At 43.5% G+C, this 19,868-nt stretch overlaps 2 protein-coding genes across 4 annotated transcripts in view; one reads left to right on the top strand and one right to left on the bottom strand.

Moving 5' to 3' along the window:
* The window catches only part of LOC147106135 (polyglutamylase complex subunit TTLL1), a 101,531-nt gene extending 90,370 nt beyond the window's left edge, over positions 1-11,161 (bottom strand). Inside the window, exon 1 of one of the 3 annotated variants that reach the window (XM_086008946.1) lies at positions 11,086-11,161. The gene's annotated coding sequence lies outside the window, so the exon portion shown is untranslated. Of the gene's footprint in view, positions 1-646; positions 815-11,085 lie in introns of those variants that run through there. The other 2 variants (XM_086008947.1, XM_086008945.1) reach the window with 2 other exon arrangements.
* The window catches only part of LOC147106134 (bcl-2 homologous antagonist/killer-like), a 72,926-nt gene continuing 63,296 nt past the window's right edge, over positions 10,239-19,868 (top strand). The window contains exons 1-3 of the mRNA XM_086008948.1: positions 10,239-10,469; positions 10,563-10,592; positions 13,641-13,728. Coding sequence (XP_085865074.1) covers positions 10,293-10,469; positions 10,563-10,592; positions 13,641-13,728 — 295 coding nt within the window. The 5' untranslated portion in view covers positions 10,239-10,292. The remainder of the gene's footprint in view (positions 10,470-10,562; positions 10,593-13,640; positions 13,729-19,868) is intronic.

The raw sequence follows: 19,868 nt of genomic DNA, 5'->3' as shown, positions 1-19,868 counted from the left end.
AATCTAGGCTGACACTCCAGTGCAGTACGGAGGGAGTGCTGTGTTGTCTTTTGGATGAGATGTTAAACCAAGTTTGCCAAATGGATGTAAAAGATTCCATGGCACTATTTCAAATAAGAGCAAGAGAGTTCTCCCAAGTGGCCTGGCAAAATCTATCCCTCAATCAACATCAATAAAACAGATTGGCCCGGATTTTCCAGCTTCTCAAGTAGCTGCAACAGAACTGAACCTGCCACTGCCAGTTTCATTGATTCCCACCTTGCCGTGGCCCTGTGACCCATGCACCATATCAATGATTCATACAATTGCACAGTCTGTTGCTCAGACCCATCAGTAGTTTTAATTCAGGCAGTAAGTGCATTTCCAGACGTAGTTCTGTGTATTCTACTGCACCAGTTCGACAGATACCGAAGAAAAGTCACACCAATATATACTGTAAACAGGTTTTTTTTTGTAATCACGTCCTTTGATTTGTCTTGTCTTTCCCTTTTCTCCCCCGTAAAAAAAAACTCCACTGTGTATTACTTTTTGAAAGGAAAGAGTTGCTTTCTGCACAACCTCTGGTTCTGAGCATACATGTATGTCACTGATAATTCGCCAGCACCCAGCGCCGGCTTTCACTGTGCCCGCTCGGGCCAAACCTTACCTGGGCGAGAGCACCGGAAAAGCTGCAGCTTTAAAAACTTTCCAACCAGCAGTTTATCGGAGTCGCTCTGGTATTTTTGCATGTTAGGCTGTTCCTTAGCAACCGGTAACGCTGAGCCGGGGAGAGGTTGAGAGCATGAGCTGCAGGATTGCCAAGATTTGATTTGCGAAGCCATTCAGATGGATTAGGTGCAGGTTATTTACCTGTTGCATTTGTGTTATTTTGTCTATTAATTGTCATCATTCTTAACCTCGTTGCAATGTTTTATTGTTTTGGACCTACAATCTAAAATTTTGCTCCAATATTTTTTATTCTTTTTGTATCTAGAATGCTGCTCATATTATAGTTATGGCTGAATATGTAGAAACATTATGACCGTCAGAATAGCCTGAGGGATATATATATATACGCACACACATACACATTTTTCTAGTGAAATACACAAAAGGAGGTTACATTTCTTCCCAAAACAACTGTGGCTGTCACTGGAAATAAGGGACTTTTCCAAACCTGAAACTCTCTAATTGCACCACTTATTGCCATCTAGCTGCTTCATTGTTTATTTTACTACAGGACCAGCTCCGGTAATTTTCACAAAAAGTTGGACAACATTGCAGGGTACAATTCCCAAAACATGGCTTTAAAAACTCCATAACCCCCTGCAATAAAATCTGATTTAGCCATCATAAAACAGTGGCTCTGACCATGTTGATCCTGCTTTCTGTCGTGTGCCAAACCTGGTTCCATTTAATCACGAACAGTTCAAGAGTCTGTCATTTTCTATTATTCAGCCCAATCCACATTCACTGCACCACGTAGCCACCCATCCTCAAGCTAACAACTAAGAGTTTGAAGTGTCATACTGCTGAAAAGTTGTTGGCTAAGTCTTTTAGTGGGATTTACATATGTGTGATGCAAATAATCACAAGATGGCAGACATGTTATTGTTCCGATAAACCTTCAAAAATTAAGATTATTGACAAATTCCAGACCCCGTCATGTTGCTCAGAAATCTATATTTGATAAAAGGTAATTTGATAGAGATGATAATAGCTTGCTCTACGATTTTTCCTGCCAAAGTGCATAACCTCACACTTTCCAGTATTGTATTCCATCTGCCAAATCTCTGCCCACTTACTTAGCCTGTCTATGTCCCCTTGCAGGTTTTTTATGTCCTCCTCACTCACTACTTTCCCTCCCATCTTAGTATCATCTGCAAACTTTGATATGTTACACTCGGTCCCCTCCTCCAAATCGTTAATATAGATTGTAAAGAGTTGGGGACCCAGCACCGACCCCTGCGGAACACCACTAGTTACTGATTGCCATTCTGAGAATGAACCATTTATCCCAACTCTCTGCCTTCTGTTAGATAGCCAATCCTCTATCCATGCCAGAATATTACCCCCAATCCCGTGATTTTTTATCTTAAGCAATAATCTTTTGTGTGGCACCTTGTCAAATGCCTTTTGGAAGTCTAAATACACTACGTCCACTGGTTCCCCTTTATCCTCCTGCTCCTATTTCTTATGTTCTTATGTTAACTGTTCGGAGGCCTATAGACTACGCCCACTAGTGTTTTTTTCCCCTTATTATTCCTTATCTCCACCCAAACTGTTTCATTATCCTGATCTTTTGACCCAATATCATTTCTCTGTATTACAGTGATTCCTTCCTTTATTAACATAGCCACCCCACCTCCCCTTCCTTCCTGCCTGTCCTTCCTGATCGTTAAATAACCTGGTATGTTTAATTCCCAGGCATTGTCACCCTGCAGCCATGTTTCTGTAATGGCCACAAGATCATATCCATATGTAGTTATTTGTGCCATTAACTCGTCTATTTTGTTACGAATGCTACGTGCATTCAGATAGAGAACTTTCAAATATGTTTTGTGACACTTAGTTCCTGCTTTTGCCCTTTTTATTACTTTACCTTTTACTCCATACCTTCTGCCCCTTCCTGACACGCTCTGGTTTTTAATTTCCCCACTGCTACCTAAGTCTATGACCTTCTCTGTTGTCATTTTTATTATTTGCTCTCTAGGAACCTCCCCCCCACTAGTTAGTTTAAAGCCCTCTCTACAGCTTCTTTCCACAATGGGTCATGAGGCTGTGAAATTGGTTAGTGATTGAAGTAGAGACCATGTCAACATTTAAGAATAGTAGCACTGCGTCAGAAGGTCATAGGTTCAAGCCCTACTCCAGGACCTGAGCACATAATCTAGTCTGTCACTTCAATGTAGTACTGAGCGAGTGCTGTACTGATGAAGGTGCTGTCTTTTGGATGAGAAGTTAACCAAAGATCCTCTTTGTTCTTTTGAGTGATGTAAAAGATCCCATGGCGCTATTCGAAGAAGTGCAGTGCAGTTCTCCCGGTGTCCTGGCCAATATTTATCCCTCAACCAACATTGCTAAAAAAAAGATTATCCAGTCATCTATCTCATTGCTGTTTGTATGATCTAAATGTGAGCACATTGGCTGCCGGGTTTCCCTACATTACAATAGTTACTGCACTTCAAAAAGTATTTTACTGGCTGTAAAGCACTTTGGGGCATCCTAAAGTTGTGAAAGGCGCTATATGAATGTAAGTTTTTATTTCTTTAGCTAAGTGGTTGAAGGAAAGGGGGATAAAGGGATATGGGAACAGGACGAGCACATGGGATTAAGACAACTTCTCGTGTGGAGGACAAACACCAACAACAAGGATTGGTTTGGCCAAGTGGCTGTTTCCATGTTTTCTTTGTAATTCTATGTTACATGTATAGGAAGGTAAAGTGTGTGTGTGTTATGAAAAAACATCAGAAAATAAATCTCCATATGGTATCTTGAGCAGAAAGGATACACACTAGAATCTGCAAGGAAATTGGGAATTGGCAAGGGACTGGTTAAAATTTTTGGAAGCTACTTAAATCCAGAAATTGTACCTGGGTATTGGATGACAACAGATACTACCTTGATTTTCAAAAAAGGAATGTGACATAAATCCAGGAAATTATAGATCACTTACCTGAGCTCTAGTTCGACAATTGCTCAAGAGCATTTTAGGGAAATAAGTGAGCACAGGGTAAACAAAGAACAGTTAGCCTCTAAATCTAAAAACCTCACAAATCTACATGAAATCTTTGAGTAAGTAGTTAAATTAGTAAATGAGGATTGTCCAATATAATTTGATTTTCAGAAGGGATTTGATAGTGTTCCAGAGATGATTTAGGCATATGGAAGTAATTGTAAATGAGCTAGTTAGCAGGTTGGCAGTAGAAAGCAGAAAGTGATGATAATTTGAAAAGCTTAGTTTGGGGACAAGTGGATGTCCTCAGGGTATGTTCTGGACCCCCTGCCATTTACCCTAGACAGAAACAATGTGGAAGGTGAGTACCTTATTGCAGTATTGGACCCCCTGCCATTTACCCGAGACAGAAACAATGTGGAAGGTGAGTACCTTATTGCAGTATTGGACCCCCTGCCATTTACCCGAGACAGAAACAATGTGGAAGGTGAGTACCTTATTGCAGTATTGGACCCCCTGCCATTTACCCTAGACAGAAACAATGTGGAAGGTGAGTACCTTATTGCAGTATTATTAAATGTCTTGTGGCACTAACAGCCCAAGTGATTAGTGTAATGGAGATTGATAGCATTCAAAGGGAAATGGACCAATTAGATGGCTCAAGAGTGGCAGATGAATAAATACATATAGGGATGCTCAATGCGGTCTGGAACAATGTGACCTGAATTATTGGCACTGTGAAAAAGCCACACCATGGAAATCAATCAGTCAAGAATGTATAATGTCGGATGTAATTTTGATAGGTTTTCTGGAGCTTTGCTAGATTACTGAAAGGAGAGGGAGGGAGTCAATTTGCAGAAGCAGATTAAATAAATTGGGAAGGTACATGATGGTTAGTGAAAAGAAGGGGCTTGGCGGACCAAAGGTTTCTTGTTCCCTGCTTTCTTATGTTTTTTTTAATTTAAGGATAAACACATTCAACAATGAAGAAATTACTACAAAACAAAGCTATAAAATCTGAATATACACATTTATTGCAATAATTACAGATGAAATACAATTTAGAAACAACAAGATTAAACCTTGTTTTACATAATGCTTGACTGTGAAGTGGATCTATTGTTGCATGCACAAGGCATTACATAAGCACTGTTTAAGTTATTTGGTCAGGTGTTTAAAACTCACCTGTCATGAAAGTTTCGCTCTACTAATTGTATTGGTGAAACTGTGTGTTATTGTTTACTTGGATTTATTCCAATTCAGCCAACACCCAGTGTTTACCAGAAATATGTGTGGTAACATGAATAATGGAACATGCCAGCATATTGATTTATGTCTTTCACCTTCAGCATTGAAGTACAGTGAGATCATACTTAGGCCATTGATCAGCGACTAGAACTTCTGCATCTTTTTAGTGTGAAAGAGGACTTTCATAAATCAACCTGAATGGTAAGGAATTGAAGTATTTCATGAACGAAAGTGAATGGAAGAAACCTGAAGCTGTCATTGCTAAGGGAAGCATGAAGGCTTTCAACTGAAACCAGAAAGACTGACAGCTCTGCCAACCCTCTCCTCTTGGGAAAAAAAATCCTGCCCTTCACAGGGACTATAAAAACAGTGTACTGTATACAAAAATACAAATCATAAGAAACATAGGTAAATATGTATAAACTACCAGAACAGCCTGAAGAAAATGCACACAAGTTACAATTTAGTAGTACATAGAAATTACAACATAGAACAAGCCATTCGGCCCAACTAGTCCACGTCAGTATTTATCCTTCATGCGATCAAATAGTTTGAATTTATCCACCTATTCCCATATGTGGGACATCACTACCCACTTCCAACCACTCTGTTAAGTTCATCCTTATTTAAAGACTCTAAAACTTTCCTTACCATAGATGTTAAGCTAACTAGCCTATAAATACTTAGATTAACTTTTTTTTAAATATTGTATGCACTAAATAATAGTAATGTTAAGCTGTCAGTCTTTATTGTTTTAACATTTAAAACTGGCTGGTCTGGTCGGCCTGCCTTTGGGGCTGGAGGACGAGGATAAACAACGAAGACAGGAGAGAGCCAGCAGCAGCTGGGAGAAGAGGGAGGAGGAGGGCATTGCGCAGTACACGATACCCATAGCGGATCTTCAGGGAACACTTCTTATACCTCAACTTTTCCGAGGAGAAATGTGTGAGGCCCCTGTACTTCACCAAGGTAGCTGTCACGGAGCTGTCACCTGCTGGAGCCCCAACCAGGGCTTAGGCAGTACTGCATGTGGATGTCAAAATCACCGTGGCCCTTAACCTTTACGCCATGAGCTTGTTCTAGGTTGCAGCAGGTGAAATAAGCGACATATCGCAGTTTACTGTGCACCGCTGAATCAGGGCGATCATCAAGGCTCCCTACACTAGGAGAAACACCTAAATCACATTCCCAATGGAGAGCAAAGCTGAACAAAAGAGCACCAAGCTTCATCCGCATTGTAGGCTTCTCCAGGGTCAAAGATGCCACAGACTGCACTCAGATTGCCTTGCCCATTATCAGCCTGGCATCTTTCTCAGCTGTACAGGCCGGACGGGTTCACCTCAACAGGGCCGGAACCAATATCCTCACGGGGAGCTTTACTAGTGCTGTTGGGGAGGGTTTAAACTAATTTGGCAGGGGGGTGGGCACCAGGATGTAACATTAGAAAGGGGAAATAAAGTGCTCAAAGGATTGGGAGAGGCAGAGAGCACTAAAGTAAGAAATAGTAAGGTATTAGGTGGGGTCAAACTAAGAGAATACAGGATGGTCTAAGATGGGTTTACAGTGTATGTATGTGAACACACGAAGCATAGTAAACAAGGTAAGTGAGCACAGGCACAAATAGCCACATGGGAATATGATGTTGTGGCAATAACTGAGACCTGCCTCAAAAAAGGGTAGGATTGGGTATTAAATATTCCTGGTTATAAGGTGTTCAGGAAAGATAGGGAAGGAAAGATAGGAGGTGGTGTGGCAGTATTGGTTAAGGAGAATGTTACAGTGCTGGAAAGGGAGGATGTCCTGGAGGGGTCAAGGACAGAATCTATATGGCTAGAGTTAAGAAATAATAGAGGTGCCATTACACTATTAGGTGTATTCTATAGACCACCAAATAGTGGGAAAGATATGGAGGAGCAAATTTGCAGAGAAATTACAGAGAGGTACAAGAACTATAGATTAGTAATAATGGGGGACTTCAACTATCCTAATATAGACTGGGATCGCAATAATGTAAAGGGCAGAGAAGGGGAAGAATTTCTGAAGTGTGTTCAGGAGAACTTTCTTGATCAGTATGTTTCCGGCCCGACGAGTAAACAATTTTAACTGGGGGAAAGCCAATTTCAGTGGGATGAGAATGGATCTGGCCTGGGTAAACTGGAATCAAAGATTGGCAGGCAAAACTGTAATGGAACAATGGGCTGCCTTTAAAGAGGAAATAGTTCAGGTACAGTCGAGGTACATTCCCATTAGGGGGAAAGGTAGGGCAACTAAAGTCAGGGCTCCCTGGATGATGAAAGAGAGAGAGAATATGATGAAGCAGAAAAAGAGCGTGTATGACAGATGTCAGGTTGCAAATACATCTGAGAATCAGGCTATACATAGAAAGGTCACAGGAGAAGTGAAAAAGAAAATAAGAGGGGCAAAGAGAGGGTATGAGAATAGAATTGCAGCCAACATAAAAGGTAATCCAAAAGTCTTCTATAGGCAAATAAATAGTAAAAGGGTAGTAAGAGGAGGGGTGGGGCCGATTAGGGACCAAAAAGGAAACCTATGCACGGAGGCAGAGGGTATGGCTGAGGTACTAAACGAGTACTTTTCATTTGTCTTCACCAAGGAAGAGGATGCTGCCATAGACATAGTGAAGGAGGAGGTAGTGGAGACACTTGATAGGAAGAAGAGGTATTAGAAAGGCTGGCTGTACCTAAAGTAGATAAATCACCAGGAGTGGATGGGATGTATCCTAGGATGCTGAGGGAATTTAGGGCGGAGATCGCGGAGGTACTGGCCATAATATTGCAATCCTCCATAGATACGGGGGTGGTGCCAGAGGACTGGAGAATTGCAAATGTTACACCATTGTTCAAAAAAGGGTGTAAAGATAAACCCATCAACTACAGACCAGTCAGTTTAACCTCGGTAGTGGGGAAGCTTTTAGAAACAGTAATCAGGGACAAAATTAAGTCACTTGGATAGGTGTGGATTAATTAAGGAAAGCCAGCATGGATTTGTTAAAGGCAAATTGTTTTTAACCAAATTGATCCGAGTTTTTGATGAGGTAGCAGAGAGGGTTGATGAGGGTAATGCGGTTGACGTAGCGTACATGGATTTCCAAAAGGCGTTCGACAAAGTGCCACATAATAGGCTTGCCAGCAAAGTTGAAACCCATGGAATAAAAGAGACAGTGGCAGCATGGATACGAAATTGGCTAAGTGACAGGAAACAGAGAGTAGTGGTGAACAGTTGTTTTTCGGACTGGAGGAAGGTATACAGTGGTGTTCCCCAGGGGTTGGTTCTAGGACAACTGCTTTTATTGATATATATTAATGACTTGGACGTGGGTGTGCAGGGCATAATTTCAAAATTTGCAGATGACACAAAACTTGGAAGTATAGTGAACAGTGAGGAGGATAGTGATAGACTTCAGGAAGACATAGACAGGCTGGTGAAATGGGCAGACACGTGGCAGATGAAATTTAGCGCAGAAAAGTGTGAAGTGATACATTTTGGTAGAAGAATGAGGAGAGGACATATAAACTAAATGGTACAATCCTAAAGGGGGTGCACGAACAGAGAGACCTCGGGGTATGTGTGCACAAATTGTTGATGGTGGCAGGACAGGTTGAGAAAGCAGTTAAAAAGGCTCATAGAGGTTATGGGCTGGATTTTGCCAGCCCTGGGGAGGCGGGACTGCCGGGAAAATGGCAGAATTTGGGGGTGGGTGCCCAACCCGCCTCCATGCCATCTTGCCAGGAGGTGAGTAGCCGACCCGCGCTGGGTCCCGCCTCCTTGAGGCCTGAAGTGTGGGCTTCCCGACAGCTCCGAACCTCGCCAGGGTCAGCAAGGCAGGCCGTCGGTCTGCGGGGGTTGGAGGGGCTGAGATGTCCGGTGTGCAGGTGAGTAATGGATGCATGTGTGCAGAGGTAAGTGTGTGAGGTGTGTGTAAAGTGTTTTAATAAGTTTTACTTACCTTTACTTCTTCCTGCAGGCTTCCTCCCTTCGGGTCTCGGGAGTCCCTCAGCTCACCGGCACAGAAAGCAGAATGGCCGTTGAACTGTCAAAAGCTGCAGCCTTCTGCTTTCTGGTCAGGAAGGCTTTCTAATTGAGTCTTGAGTAAAGACACAACTTAGAAGACAGATTGTCAGTGTTTGACAGCTTCACAGAGCTGTCAAACGATGACATTTCATCTGGCAAAAGCTCTTGACAGATGAAACGGCACTCTCTGACGTCACCTGTAACCGGCTTTCCCTTAATTGGCCTGCTAAGCCCGCTGGGCGGGCTTAACAAGGTCAATCAAGGGAAAATAGCGTGGGTTGGCCACAAGTCGATGGAGGCGGGACTAAAACCCAACAAGTGGGAGTCCCGCCTCCAAAAGCTCCCCATTGACAAAATCCAGCCCATAGAGTGCAAAAGTGTGGAAATTATGATGAACCTGTATAAAACACTGGTTCGGCCCCAACTGGAGTACTGTGTCCAATTCTGGGCACCACACTTTAGGAAGGATGTGAAGACCTTAGAGAAGGTGCAAAAAAGATTTATGAGAATGATTCCAGGAATGAGGGACTTCAGTTACGTTGATAGACTGGAGAGGCTGGGGTTGTTCTCCTTGGAGCAGAGAAGATTAGGAGGAGATTTGATAGAGGTGTTCAAAATCATGAGGGGTCTGGACAGAGTAGATAGAGAAAAACTGTTCCCATTGGCAGAAGGGTCGAGAACCAAAGGACACAGATTTAAGGTAATTGGCAAAAGAACCAAAGGCGATGTAAGAAAAAACTTTTTTATGCAGCGAGTGGTTAAGATCTCTAATGCACTGCCTGAAAGGGTGATGGAGGCAGACTCAATCTTATCTTTCAAAAGGGAGTTGGATAAGTATCTGAAGGGAAAAATGTTGCAGGGCTACGGGGAAAGGGCAGGGGAGTGGGACTAGCTGAGAGTGTTGTAACCATTCTATGATTCTAAGAGATTCCACTCCCTCAATGTCCAGTTAGTCTGCGACCACAGGCAGCGCATCATGCAGGTTTGTGCTCGGTTTCCTGGAAGCAGTCATGATTCGTTCATCCTGCGCCAGTCCTCAGTGCCGCCTTTATTCCAACCAGGCTGTCAGAAGTGAAGCAGAGAGAAAAACAGGAGACAAAGAAAGAGAGAAACAGAAGCGAGAATGGTGACAGTTTAAGAACATAAGAAATAGAAGCAGGAGTAGGCCATACGGCCCCTCGAGCCTGCTCCGCCATTCAATAAGATCATGGCTGATCAACTCCACTTTCCCACCCCCTACCCGTATAAAGCTCGGCAGACTTTATAAAATAGATATTCACGGGTAGTGAGCCACCAGAGGGTATGAGAATGTTTTGGTGGGACCTGCCTGAAAGAGTTGAGGAAAGCTCTTGACCGAATGGAGTATTGTGGCAAGCAGGAGAGACACGGTATCAGTCAGCACTGGCTGCTGCAGTTAACCTTGCTGAAAGGCTGTGTGGAGGGGATGGGAGGTGACATCACTGTTTGCTCAGGTGCAGCAGGTACAGGTGAGACAGTGAGAACATCAAACCGGCTGGGTGAGAGTGACGCTGCTGTGAGTACCGCCAGCTTTCTACACGGAAAATAACAAATCGCTCGATAATCACCGATTACAATCTAATTTGCTACTTTTTTATTGTTCCTATAGGGCGGCTGTCGCTATCCCGATTTTGAAAGGGTAAGAGCCAACACGTTTTACAGTATGAGCTGCTGATTGGGGAAAGGTTCGCGTCGCGCTCCGGTGCCCTGTTGTTTCCGCACTGGGAACAGTGCGCGGACAAAGGAAAGTTACACCAAGTTGGGTCGATGCTTTCAGGCGGTGAGGTGGGATTGATGGCGGGTGAAGGAAAGGGCGATGTTCCCAAAGATGGAGTGAGGCGCCGGCTGGCCATGGGCTTTTTACATTCGCCCCTCAGCTTGAGGCCACACGGGCGCCTCCTCTCTGCTCTGTAGTCGGAGCCCTCCCGCCCCAGGCGGGGATCGAGTGCTTCTCTCCCCCACTCACTCACTCCGGGGGTGGGAGAACCCCAGGAGTCTTCAGGCAGCCTCTCGTCGCCCGGTGCTTTGATGACACTGGAGATCAATGAATGTTCTTTTACAAACATTGCGTTATCACCCCTTTATTTTACACCCACAGCTGCACTTCCGAAACAAAAGGAAAAATACTTAACTTTGAAATTTCCTCCCGATTGCACTGATGATTTCGCGCGGTTTTATACCAACGGCAATACAAAGGTTCAAATCAACAAGTTGGGGGGAGGGAATTCGTGCGCACCCCGGAGCAAAGAACTTCGTTGAAAAAATATAATGCCTTGGTGTGGGTGGTTAGTTTTCGTTTTCTCTTTGTTGTCTTCTAAAATTACAGTATGAATTTTTTTTTAAATTTCTTCTTTGGTTAATTTATTTTCCCTCTCGTTTCCACATAATCTACCCACCTGAGAGGATACACTGGGAACCTGTGTCACTGGGCGGCCAGCCAGGTGGAGCTGTTTTGAGTGTAACCCTTTCTCCAGTGTCTCCTTCCCTTCTTGGGGAGAAGTGCTGAGTTTGTCCCTGGTGTCAGTTGAGATCCAGACTTACAGACTTAACCATATGTTTATAGACCTCCATCCTGTCACTGTGGCAGATGTAGGAGTTGCTGTACCCAGTGCCACACAACTCCTTTCTTTCGTTTTAAACTTTTAAATATAAACGCTCGGATACTTTCCAAAATTAGTCAGAGTGGATGGGGAAGGCGAGGCAGTTCTGTCTTTTGGTGATAAGCAGCTACTTCGACAACAATTACTTGCATTTATATAGCATCTTTAACATAGTAAACTGTCCTCAGTAATATCTGCCCTCATGTCCTGAAGGCATTGGCTATTACTGAGGTCTCAAAGTATGTTAGCCATCACCAGAACCCCACCCAAGTGGCCATTCTTTATGTGTGAACCTAGACAGTATCAGCTGACTATTTGACTGTGGAGGGCACCTCAGCAAAGCCTGATCCTGTCCTCCTCCAACGTTGACACACCCACATTTTGGAGGTGAAGTCCCTGGATTGTAATCAGGAATGATGTTTCCTTACTGAGGACAAGGAGGCTAATTATAACTCACTGCTGCTGCAGCCCTTATACTGAATTAAATATTTAACTCCTGTTATGCTAGCCAGCTTTATTTGGGCACCATACCAAAACTTGGAACACCACTCTCTGCTGGTACAGACTCACTGTGTCATCGTCACATCATGTCATTGGTTACTGGATGTTGTATTGTTCGGCTGGAGCCAACATACATTTATATTTCACTACTAAACCAGACCATTGAGTGAGTTCAGTGGAGTTGATGTTTTAAGAGTTGCTATTGATATTGTGGCTCAGTGTACATGTGCATGAAAATCCTGGTAAAACAAGGGCATCATGTGAACAAAAGTACTTGCATTTATTGCATTTGCCTTATTGCATTCTCAGGATATTACAACATTATTCACATTCAATAAATTGCTTTTGAAGTGCAGTTACTTTTGCTATGTGGGTAAATTTGTGTACATCAAAGTTTCATAAACCGGAAATGAGAAGAATTACCAATTAATCATTTTTGGCACTGTTGATTAAAGGAGGAATGTTGGTCAAGACACTGGAAGAATTCCCTGCTCTCCTTTGCATATTACAGTGGAATCTCTTACATTCTTTGAACCACTGAAACAAGCAGATGGGGCCAAAAACAGCACCCCTGATAATGAGGGTTCATGCAGTATTGCACCAACGCATTAACCTAGATTATGGCCCAGAATTTGCGGTCAGCAGAGAAGCCTGCGCATGCTCCAAATCCCAAAGTTGTCAGTTTCAAAGGCGGAATGACGGTGAACGCTGCCAGTTCACTGTCATCCCGACCGCAAATTCCCAGCCATTGTGTTCAAGTTCAGAATGGAGCTTAAATCTACAACCTTGAACATTAAGACCCTGAAATTCCTCAGGAAGAGGTCTTCTACTGGTCTCCTAATGTAACTGGGGCTCTGTCGTTTCCAGCAGTTTCCTGGTTATCTTTTAAAGAGTGGAACCTGCATCCAAGGTAAATAATGGCTAGGGGGTGGAGCTGGGATGGGGACTCCCTACACTGTGAATTCCCACTCCTTCAGCTGGACAGGGATCTGACGTATAAGTGGAGGCCGCTACATTGAGTGAGTGGAGACATATTGGCCTCCATGACGGTGCATGTGTGTTCAGGCCAGGCAGATTTCCTGGACCCTTGAAGAGAGGCAGTTAAAAATGTTTTTCCAGATCAGCTTCCTAGCTCAGGGGGCGAAGAGGACCATGGTTAGGGGTGGGGAGGGCCTGGACAAATCCTGCCCCACAAGCAACATGGAATTTCCAGCAATCATTGTTAGGCAGGCACCAGAAATACATCCAGTGTTCTACTTGCTCCATGGTAATTGGCTGCCCTTCCACTGGCAGGGTCAGTACTGGAGGCCACTGGGATTGTGACCTGTGGATTTTCAGCCCCTAAGTGTTTTCTTCCAGCGAGACTATGCTGGAGATGTGGCGATTTAGGGCGGGGAATGTCTTCTCTGGGAAGTTTAGCCAGCAGACGATGCATTTTATAACCATTTTAATGGGAATTGGAGTCAATTCCACACAGATAACGCTGTGGCAACCTGGTGTCTATGAAGAGCTACTTTAAAGGTGTAGTTGCACTGTTTTCCAATTAAACATCTTATTTGAGACAATCTGTTTCCCCTTTTTAACAGAACTGCAACATCATGGCAACTGGAAACAGTGGTGATCCATGCAGGTCATGTTCATCACACGAAAAGAAGGCCAGTGAGGTTGATACAGGTTTGTCTCCATTTAATGTAAACAGAATAGCTGGCAGGCATTTAGAAGTCCAGTCATTTGAAGTGTACATCAACAATACAAGATAATGACAGACGAGGAAAGTCAATATTAATTCATCCATCCAGAGAGATCCTAATAGTCCCCCATTGTAGCATTCAAATGTTTCTTAAATGATTCCAGGATTTTTGCCTCCACCATATCTAGAGTTTATTCCACATGTTGATTATTCTATGTGTAAAGAAGAATTTTCTGATATGAGTCCTAAAAGTACCTTTTACTAGTTTGAACACGGGTCCCCTAGTTTTACTCCCACAGTTTAAAATAATATACCCTTTTCCATATCCTTAGCAATCTTAAACACTTTGATAAAATCAACTCTCAGATGCCTCCTTTCTAGACTGAAAAGCGCAAGTTTCTCCTGTCTTTTCTCAAACCCCTGACACTAGGGGTGTGCCTCGTGGCTCTTCTCTGAACTGCCTCCAGCTCTTGAATGTCTCTCTTGTTTCTTGGTGACCAAAACTGGACACAATTTTCCCGGTGTGGTCTGACTGGAGCATTATAATGTTTGATCATTACCTCCTCTGATTTATATTATATTCTTTTGTCTATGTAGTTCAACATCCTATTGGCTTTATTCATTGCTGCTCTGCATTGGTTGGACATGATTAGCATTGAATCTACTAAGTCCCTTTCATCCTCAGCTATTTTAACATCATTCATGAAGTTTGCGTCTATTTTCCCATCCTATGTTTAGCACTTTACATTTGTCTGCATTAAAGCAAGAAAGAACTTGCATTTATATAGTACCTTTCAAAATTTAGGATGTCCCAAAGCACTTTACAACCAGTGAAGTTCTATTTGAAATGTAATCACTGTTGAAATGTAGGGAAATGTGGCAGCCAATTTGCACACAGCAAGGTCCCACAAATAGCAATGAGATAAACAACTAGATAATCTGTTTTTTTAGTGATGTTGGTAAGGGATAAATATTGGTCAGGACACCAGGAGAACTTCCCTGCTCTTCTTCGAATAGTGCCATGGGATCTTTTACACCCATCTGAGAGGGTTTAATGTCTCATCCAAAAGAGGGCACCTCTGACTGTGAAGCACTCCCTCAGTACTGCACTGAAGTGTCAGATTATTTACGTGCTCAAGTCTCTAGAGTGGGGCTTGAACCCGTGACCCACATTAAATTTGATCCGCCATTATCCTGCCTACTTACGTATTTTATCAAACTCATTCTGTAATTTCTGAGCTGTCTCCTCTGATTCCACTGCCACTACTAGTTTGGTATCTTTTACTAATTTGATCACTTTGCATTAAGTTTCTGAATCCACTTCATTTATGTAAATTAGAAACCGGAATGGTCCGAGCACTGAGCCCTGAGGTACCCCATTCACTACTTCCTTCCTCACTCTGACATATATCCTCTAATGACTACTCATTGTTTCCTATCCATCAACCAGTTTCTTATTAATTCCCAGGGTTTACCCTGAATTCCCAGATTTGAGTTTAATTAATCGCTTTTCATGTTAAACTTTATCAAAAGCCTTTTGGATGTCGAGGTACACAGGGCTTCCCACTTGGGTTGTCACTTCCTCATGGAATTTGAGGAGTTTGGTCAGGCAGCATCTCCCCCTCTGAATCCAAGCTGGCTATTGTTAGCTAAGTTATTGTTGTACAGATAATCTTTACGTTTATGCATAATAATCAATTCCTTTATTGAGGCTTTGGCCTCGTACAAGATTTAAGCTCAAAATAAATTATTGGGGAGGACTAAGCAAAAAGGAATTGTAACTAAAGAGTTCAAAACTCTTGGGGCTGGATTTTCATTGAGGAGGCGGGTAGGAGGCGGGTCTACAACTTTCGGGGTTGTAGTCCCACCTCCATCGAGTTCTAGCCAATCCACGCGATTTTGACTTGATTGACCTTGTTGAGCCCGCCCAGCGGGCTCAGCAGGCCAATTAAGGGTCATCCGGCAACAGGTGACGTCACAGATTGACATTTCATCTGTCAAGACCTTTTGACAGATGAAATATCAGTGTTTCACAGCTGTTTGAAGCTGTCAAACACTGACAATCTGTACTCTACATTAATTCCTTCCTCTCAGGATGATTTAGAGATCTCCCCGGAACAGAAAGCTGAATGCTGCAATTTTTGACAGATCGCTTTCTGTGCCGGTGAGATGAGGGACTCCCGAGACCTGAAGGAAGGAAGGCTGTAAAGGTAAGTAAAACTTCTTTAAATACTTTAAACACACCAAACACACTTACCTCTGCACTCATGCACCCATCACTCACCTGAACACCGGATATCTCGACCCCTCCAAGCCCATCAGCCCGATGGCTCGCCTCGCTAACTTGGCGTGGTTTGGAGCCATCGGGAATCCCACAATTCAGCTATGAAAATAGGGATTAGGCTAAAAACTGCCTGTTAACTATCTGTTAACAGGCAGTTAATTGGCACTAATCCCCTTCCCGCCTCGGAGAGGCGGGTCCCAGCGCGGGTCGGGTAACCGCCTCCTTTGAAACTGGCATGGAAGCGGGTTGGGGGTGGGATGGGTTCATGCCCCCCGATTTTGGGATTTTAACCCCCCACACGCCTCCAATCCCGCCTCCATGGCCCAATGAAAATCCTGCCCTTGGTCTGTACTGTAAAATATTCACTTTAAAATGTAAAGTTGTATTTGTGTTCATTGCGTTACGGGATACTTGGTGAGGAATGAGACATGTTTTCAGTTTGTTCCCAGTCTCACCACATGGCTTTCCCCTGGATGGGGTTAAAAGTCTCAGTATCCTGGTAGTTCAACACTACCTAAGTATTAGGCTACTAAATTTCCAAACCAAATTAGCAATTGTTTTTCACTCTGAGAAGAGGTTTGATCTTTGTGATAATAAAAATGGTTAGTTTTTGCATTGTTGAAATCCTAACACTTTGCTGACATAAAGCAGAGTAATTAAGTTCATTCTTACAATGCACATGATTTGACAACAATTTTTTTGGCACATTTAAAAAATATTTTTCAGGGTTGCAAGCAATACTGGCAAAGTTACACTTATGGCCCATCTCTAGTTGTCCTGAGACACTGGTAATGGGAAACCTTCTTGAACCACTGCAGTCCTTGTGGTATTTTTTTACAGCTATTGTTTACATAGAAAATAGTAAGGCCTAATGTAGTAATACACTGCCGAGGTATCTCTTTTTTACTGTATGCAATTACACTTTTTTTTGTAAATTAAAAAACATAAACTGCAAACATTTTTTGGAGCTTAGGAAAATAAATCTTTCTATTTTCTCCACTTCTTCTTTTGCATGGTTCTCCCCATCAAGCATCCTGCTCTAGGTAGGAGTGTAGGGCAGTCTAGGCCATGGTCTATTGCCAAGAGGCACAATTCAGGCAGAATCAGCCAGTGCCTCTTCCACCCAGCATGAGGTGGACCATCTCAATTCTGCTTAGCACACCTTGGCTAAGAACAGATGAAACCTACCTGTGTAAAGTAGGCAGTAAGATATATTACTGTAACTCAAACTTGTCACTCTGATTGGAAGGTAATATAGTGTTGCATCATTTTGCAGATCTCATTATTTCTAACAAATTAACTTGGTGTGAAACCAAAGATCATATTTTGTCAGTCTTACTTTTAGGATCATATAGTTTTGCCCTTTTATCTGCATTGGGAAAGGTGACTTTTCTCCAGAAGCAAATCAATTTTAGCCAACTCTTCAACCCAACAGAATGTGAACACAAATCATTTACAAAAGGCATTCAGTCATCTGGTGGGAAACTAAGCATTACAGGTATCAGGTCTTATTAAGAGCAGTGTTTAGTGTACTATGCGATGATGTAATCTTCATTAGATAGGGAACCAGCACACGTGATCCTTGGACTTGCAAAAACCCAGTGCTGGTGCCAGGATTTGTTTAACATTTGTTTTTTATTTGCATTGACTAGTCCACTACTTTTTGGGTGAGAAGCAAGATCAGATATTATACTTTGTAGTTTTCCTTCACGGTCATTTACAGAGATAGATCTGAGCAATAGCTTTGTCACTTCAAAGGCCATCAAAAACATCAGGGGGAAGATTTTCTCTGTGTAACACAATTGTAAACCTGCTTATCTCTGAGGCATACAGAAGGGCGGGTATCACTGCTGCCCTGTAGCCCATGAGCTTAGTGCCGGGTTTGAGGTCCTGGTCTTCAAACACTCTCTTCCTCAGGCGACCGAAGGCTGCACTGGCACACTGAAGGTGGTGTTGGACTTCGTCGTCGACTTCTGCTCTTGTTGACAGTAGGCTCCTGAGGTATGGAAAGTGGTCCACGTTGTCCAAGGCCTTGACGTGGATTTTGATAATCGGGGGGCAGGTTGGTAGAGGACCTTTGTCTTACGGATGTTTAGTGTCAGGCCTATGCTCTCGTACGCTTCAGTGAAGGTGTTGACGATGGTTTGGAGTTTGACCTCCGAGTGAGCGCAGACGCAAGCCTTGTCTGCATACTGTAATTCGACGACAGAGGATGGGATGACCTTGGATCTGGACTGGAGGCGACGGAGGTTGACTAGTTTCCCATTTGTTCTGTAAATTAGCTCCACTCCAGTGGGGAGCTTACTGAGGTTGAGATGGAGCATTGCAGCAAGGAAGATTGAGAAGAGCGTTGGTGCGATGACACAGCCTTGCTTGACCCCGGTTCGTACGTGAATTGGGTCTGTGGTGGAACCGTTGGTCAGGATCACGGCTTGCATGTCGTCATGAAGCAGGCGGAGGATAGTGACAAACTTTTGAGGGCAGCCGAATTTGAGGAGGACACTCCATAATCCCTCATGGTTGACAGTGTCGAAGGCCTTTGTGAGATCAAAGAAGGCCATGTACAGTGGTTGGTGCTGTTCTCTGCATTTCTCTTGTAATTGATGTGCGGTGAAGATTATATTGAAAGCCTCTATAATTTTGTTACACATAGCACAATGAGGAAATCTCCTCAACTCCCAGGAGATCAATGGGATGTGAACAGGACCCAGACAGCTATTGTTACACATGCAAATAACACGGCTGCACAGTTGCTTGTGCAGACACATTTCTATCTTTAGTGACAGTGTCAGCAGGAATTTCTGTTTTACAAACTATAAGTACTTATCTGCAATCAAGCAGATAGTTTATAGCATAAAGAGTTACATTTTTAAGTCCTATGCAATTTTGTAGTTTCAGTAGGTAGCTCAGTAGCTCAGTGTCCGAGTTATCTTTTGGTTGATGTTGTGGTGTAGTCCATTGGAGTGCTGCTCCTGGGATTGGAAGGAAGGAAATTCACATTTTGCCAAATTCTTGATCTCAGCCTTGACATTGTGGAAGTCAAAAGTGTAGGCCAGTCGCTTTTCCAAAAGGATGCAGGAATAAATTGGAGAAAGTCATCCCTACGCTAATGTCTAACAGATCCTTGAAGACATTTTGGATTGACATTGGCAGAGGTTTGGAATCAATTCATTTACCCACCCTCTTGATGGCAGCTGGTGTGTAACCTGGGGATTCCAGTGAGAAAAATAGGGGTTGTGATAAGTGGCAGGTAACTTTTGCGCCACACAAGTGCCAGGCAATGACTATCTCCAACAAGCGAGAATCTAACCACCACCCCATGACATTTAATGGCATTATCATCACCGAATCCCCCACCATCAACATCCTGGGGGTCACCATTGACCAGAAACATAACTGGACCAGCCATATAAACACTGTGGCAACAAGAGCAGGTCAGAGGCTAGGTATTCTGCGGCGAGTGTCTCACCTCCTGACTCCGCAAAGCCTTTCCATAATCTACAAGGCACAAGTGAGGAGTGTGATGGAATACTCTCCACTTGCCTGGATGAGTGCAGCTCCAACAACACTCAAGAAGCTCAACACCATCCAGGACAAAGCAGCCTGCTTGATTGGCACCCCATCCACCACCTTAAACATTCACTCCCTCCACCACTGGCGTACCATGGCTGCAGTGTGTACCATCTACAAGATGCACTGCAGCAACTCGCCAGGGCTTCTCTGGCAACACCTCCCAAACCTGCGACCTCGACCACCTAGAAGGACAAGGGCAGCAGGCGCATGGGAACACCACCACCTCCAAGTTCCCCTGCAAGTCACACACCATCCTGACCTGGAAGT

Source organism: Somniosus microcephalus, chromosome 16, assembly GCF_052327205.1.
Source record: "Somniosus microcephalus isolate GS21.2 chromosome 16, FLI_Smic_1.0, whole genome shotgun sequence".
Classification (NCBI taxonomy): domain Eukaryota; kingdom Metazoa; phylum Chordata; class Chondrichthyes; order Squaliformes; family Somniosidae; genus Somniosus; species Somniosus microcephalus.
This window is presented reverse-complemented; position numbering and strand designations above follow the sequence as displayed.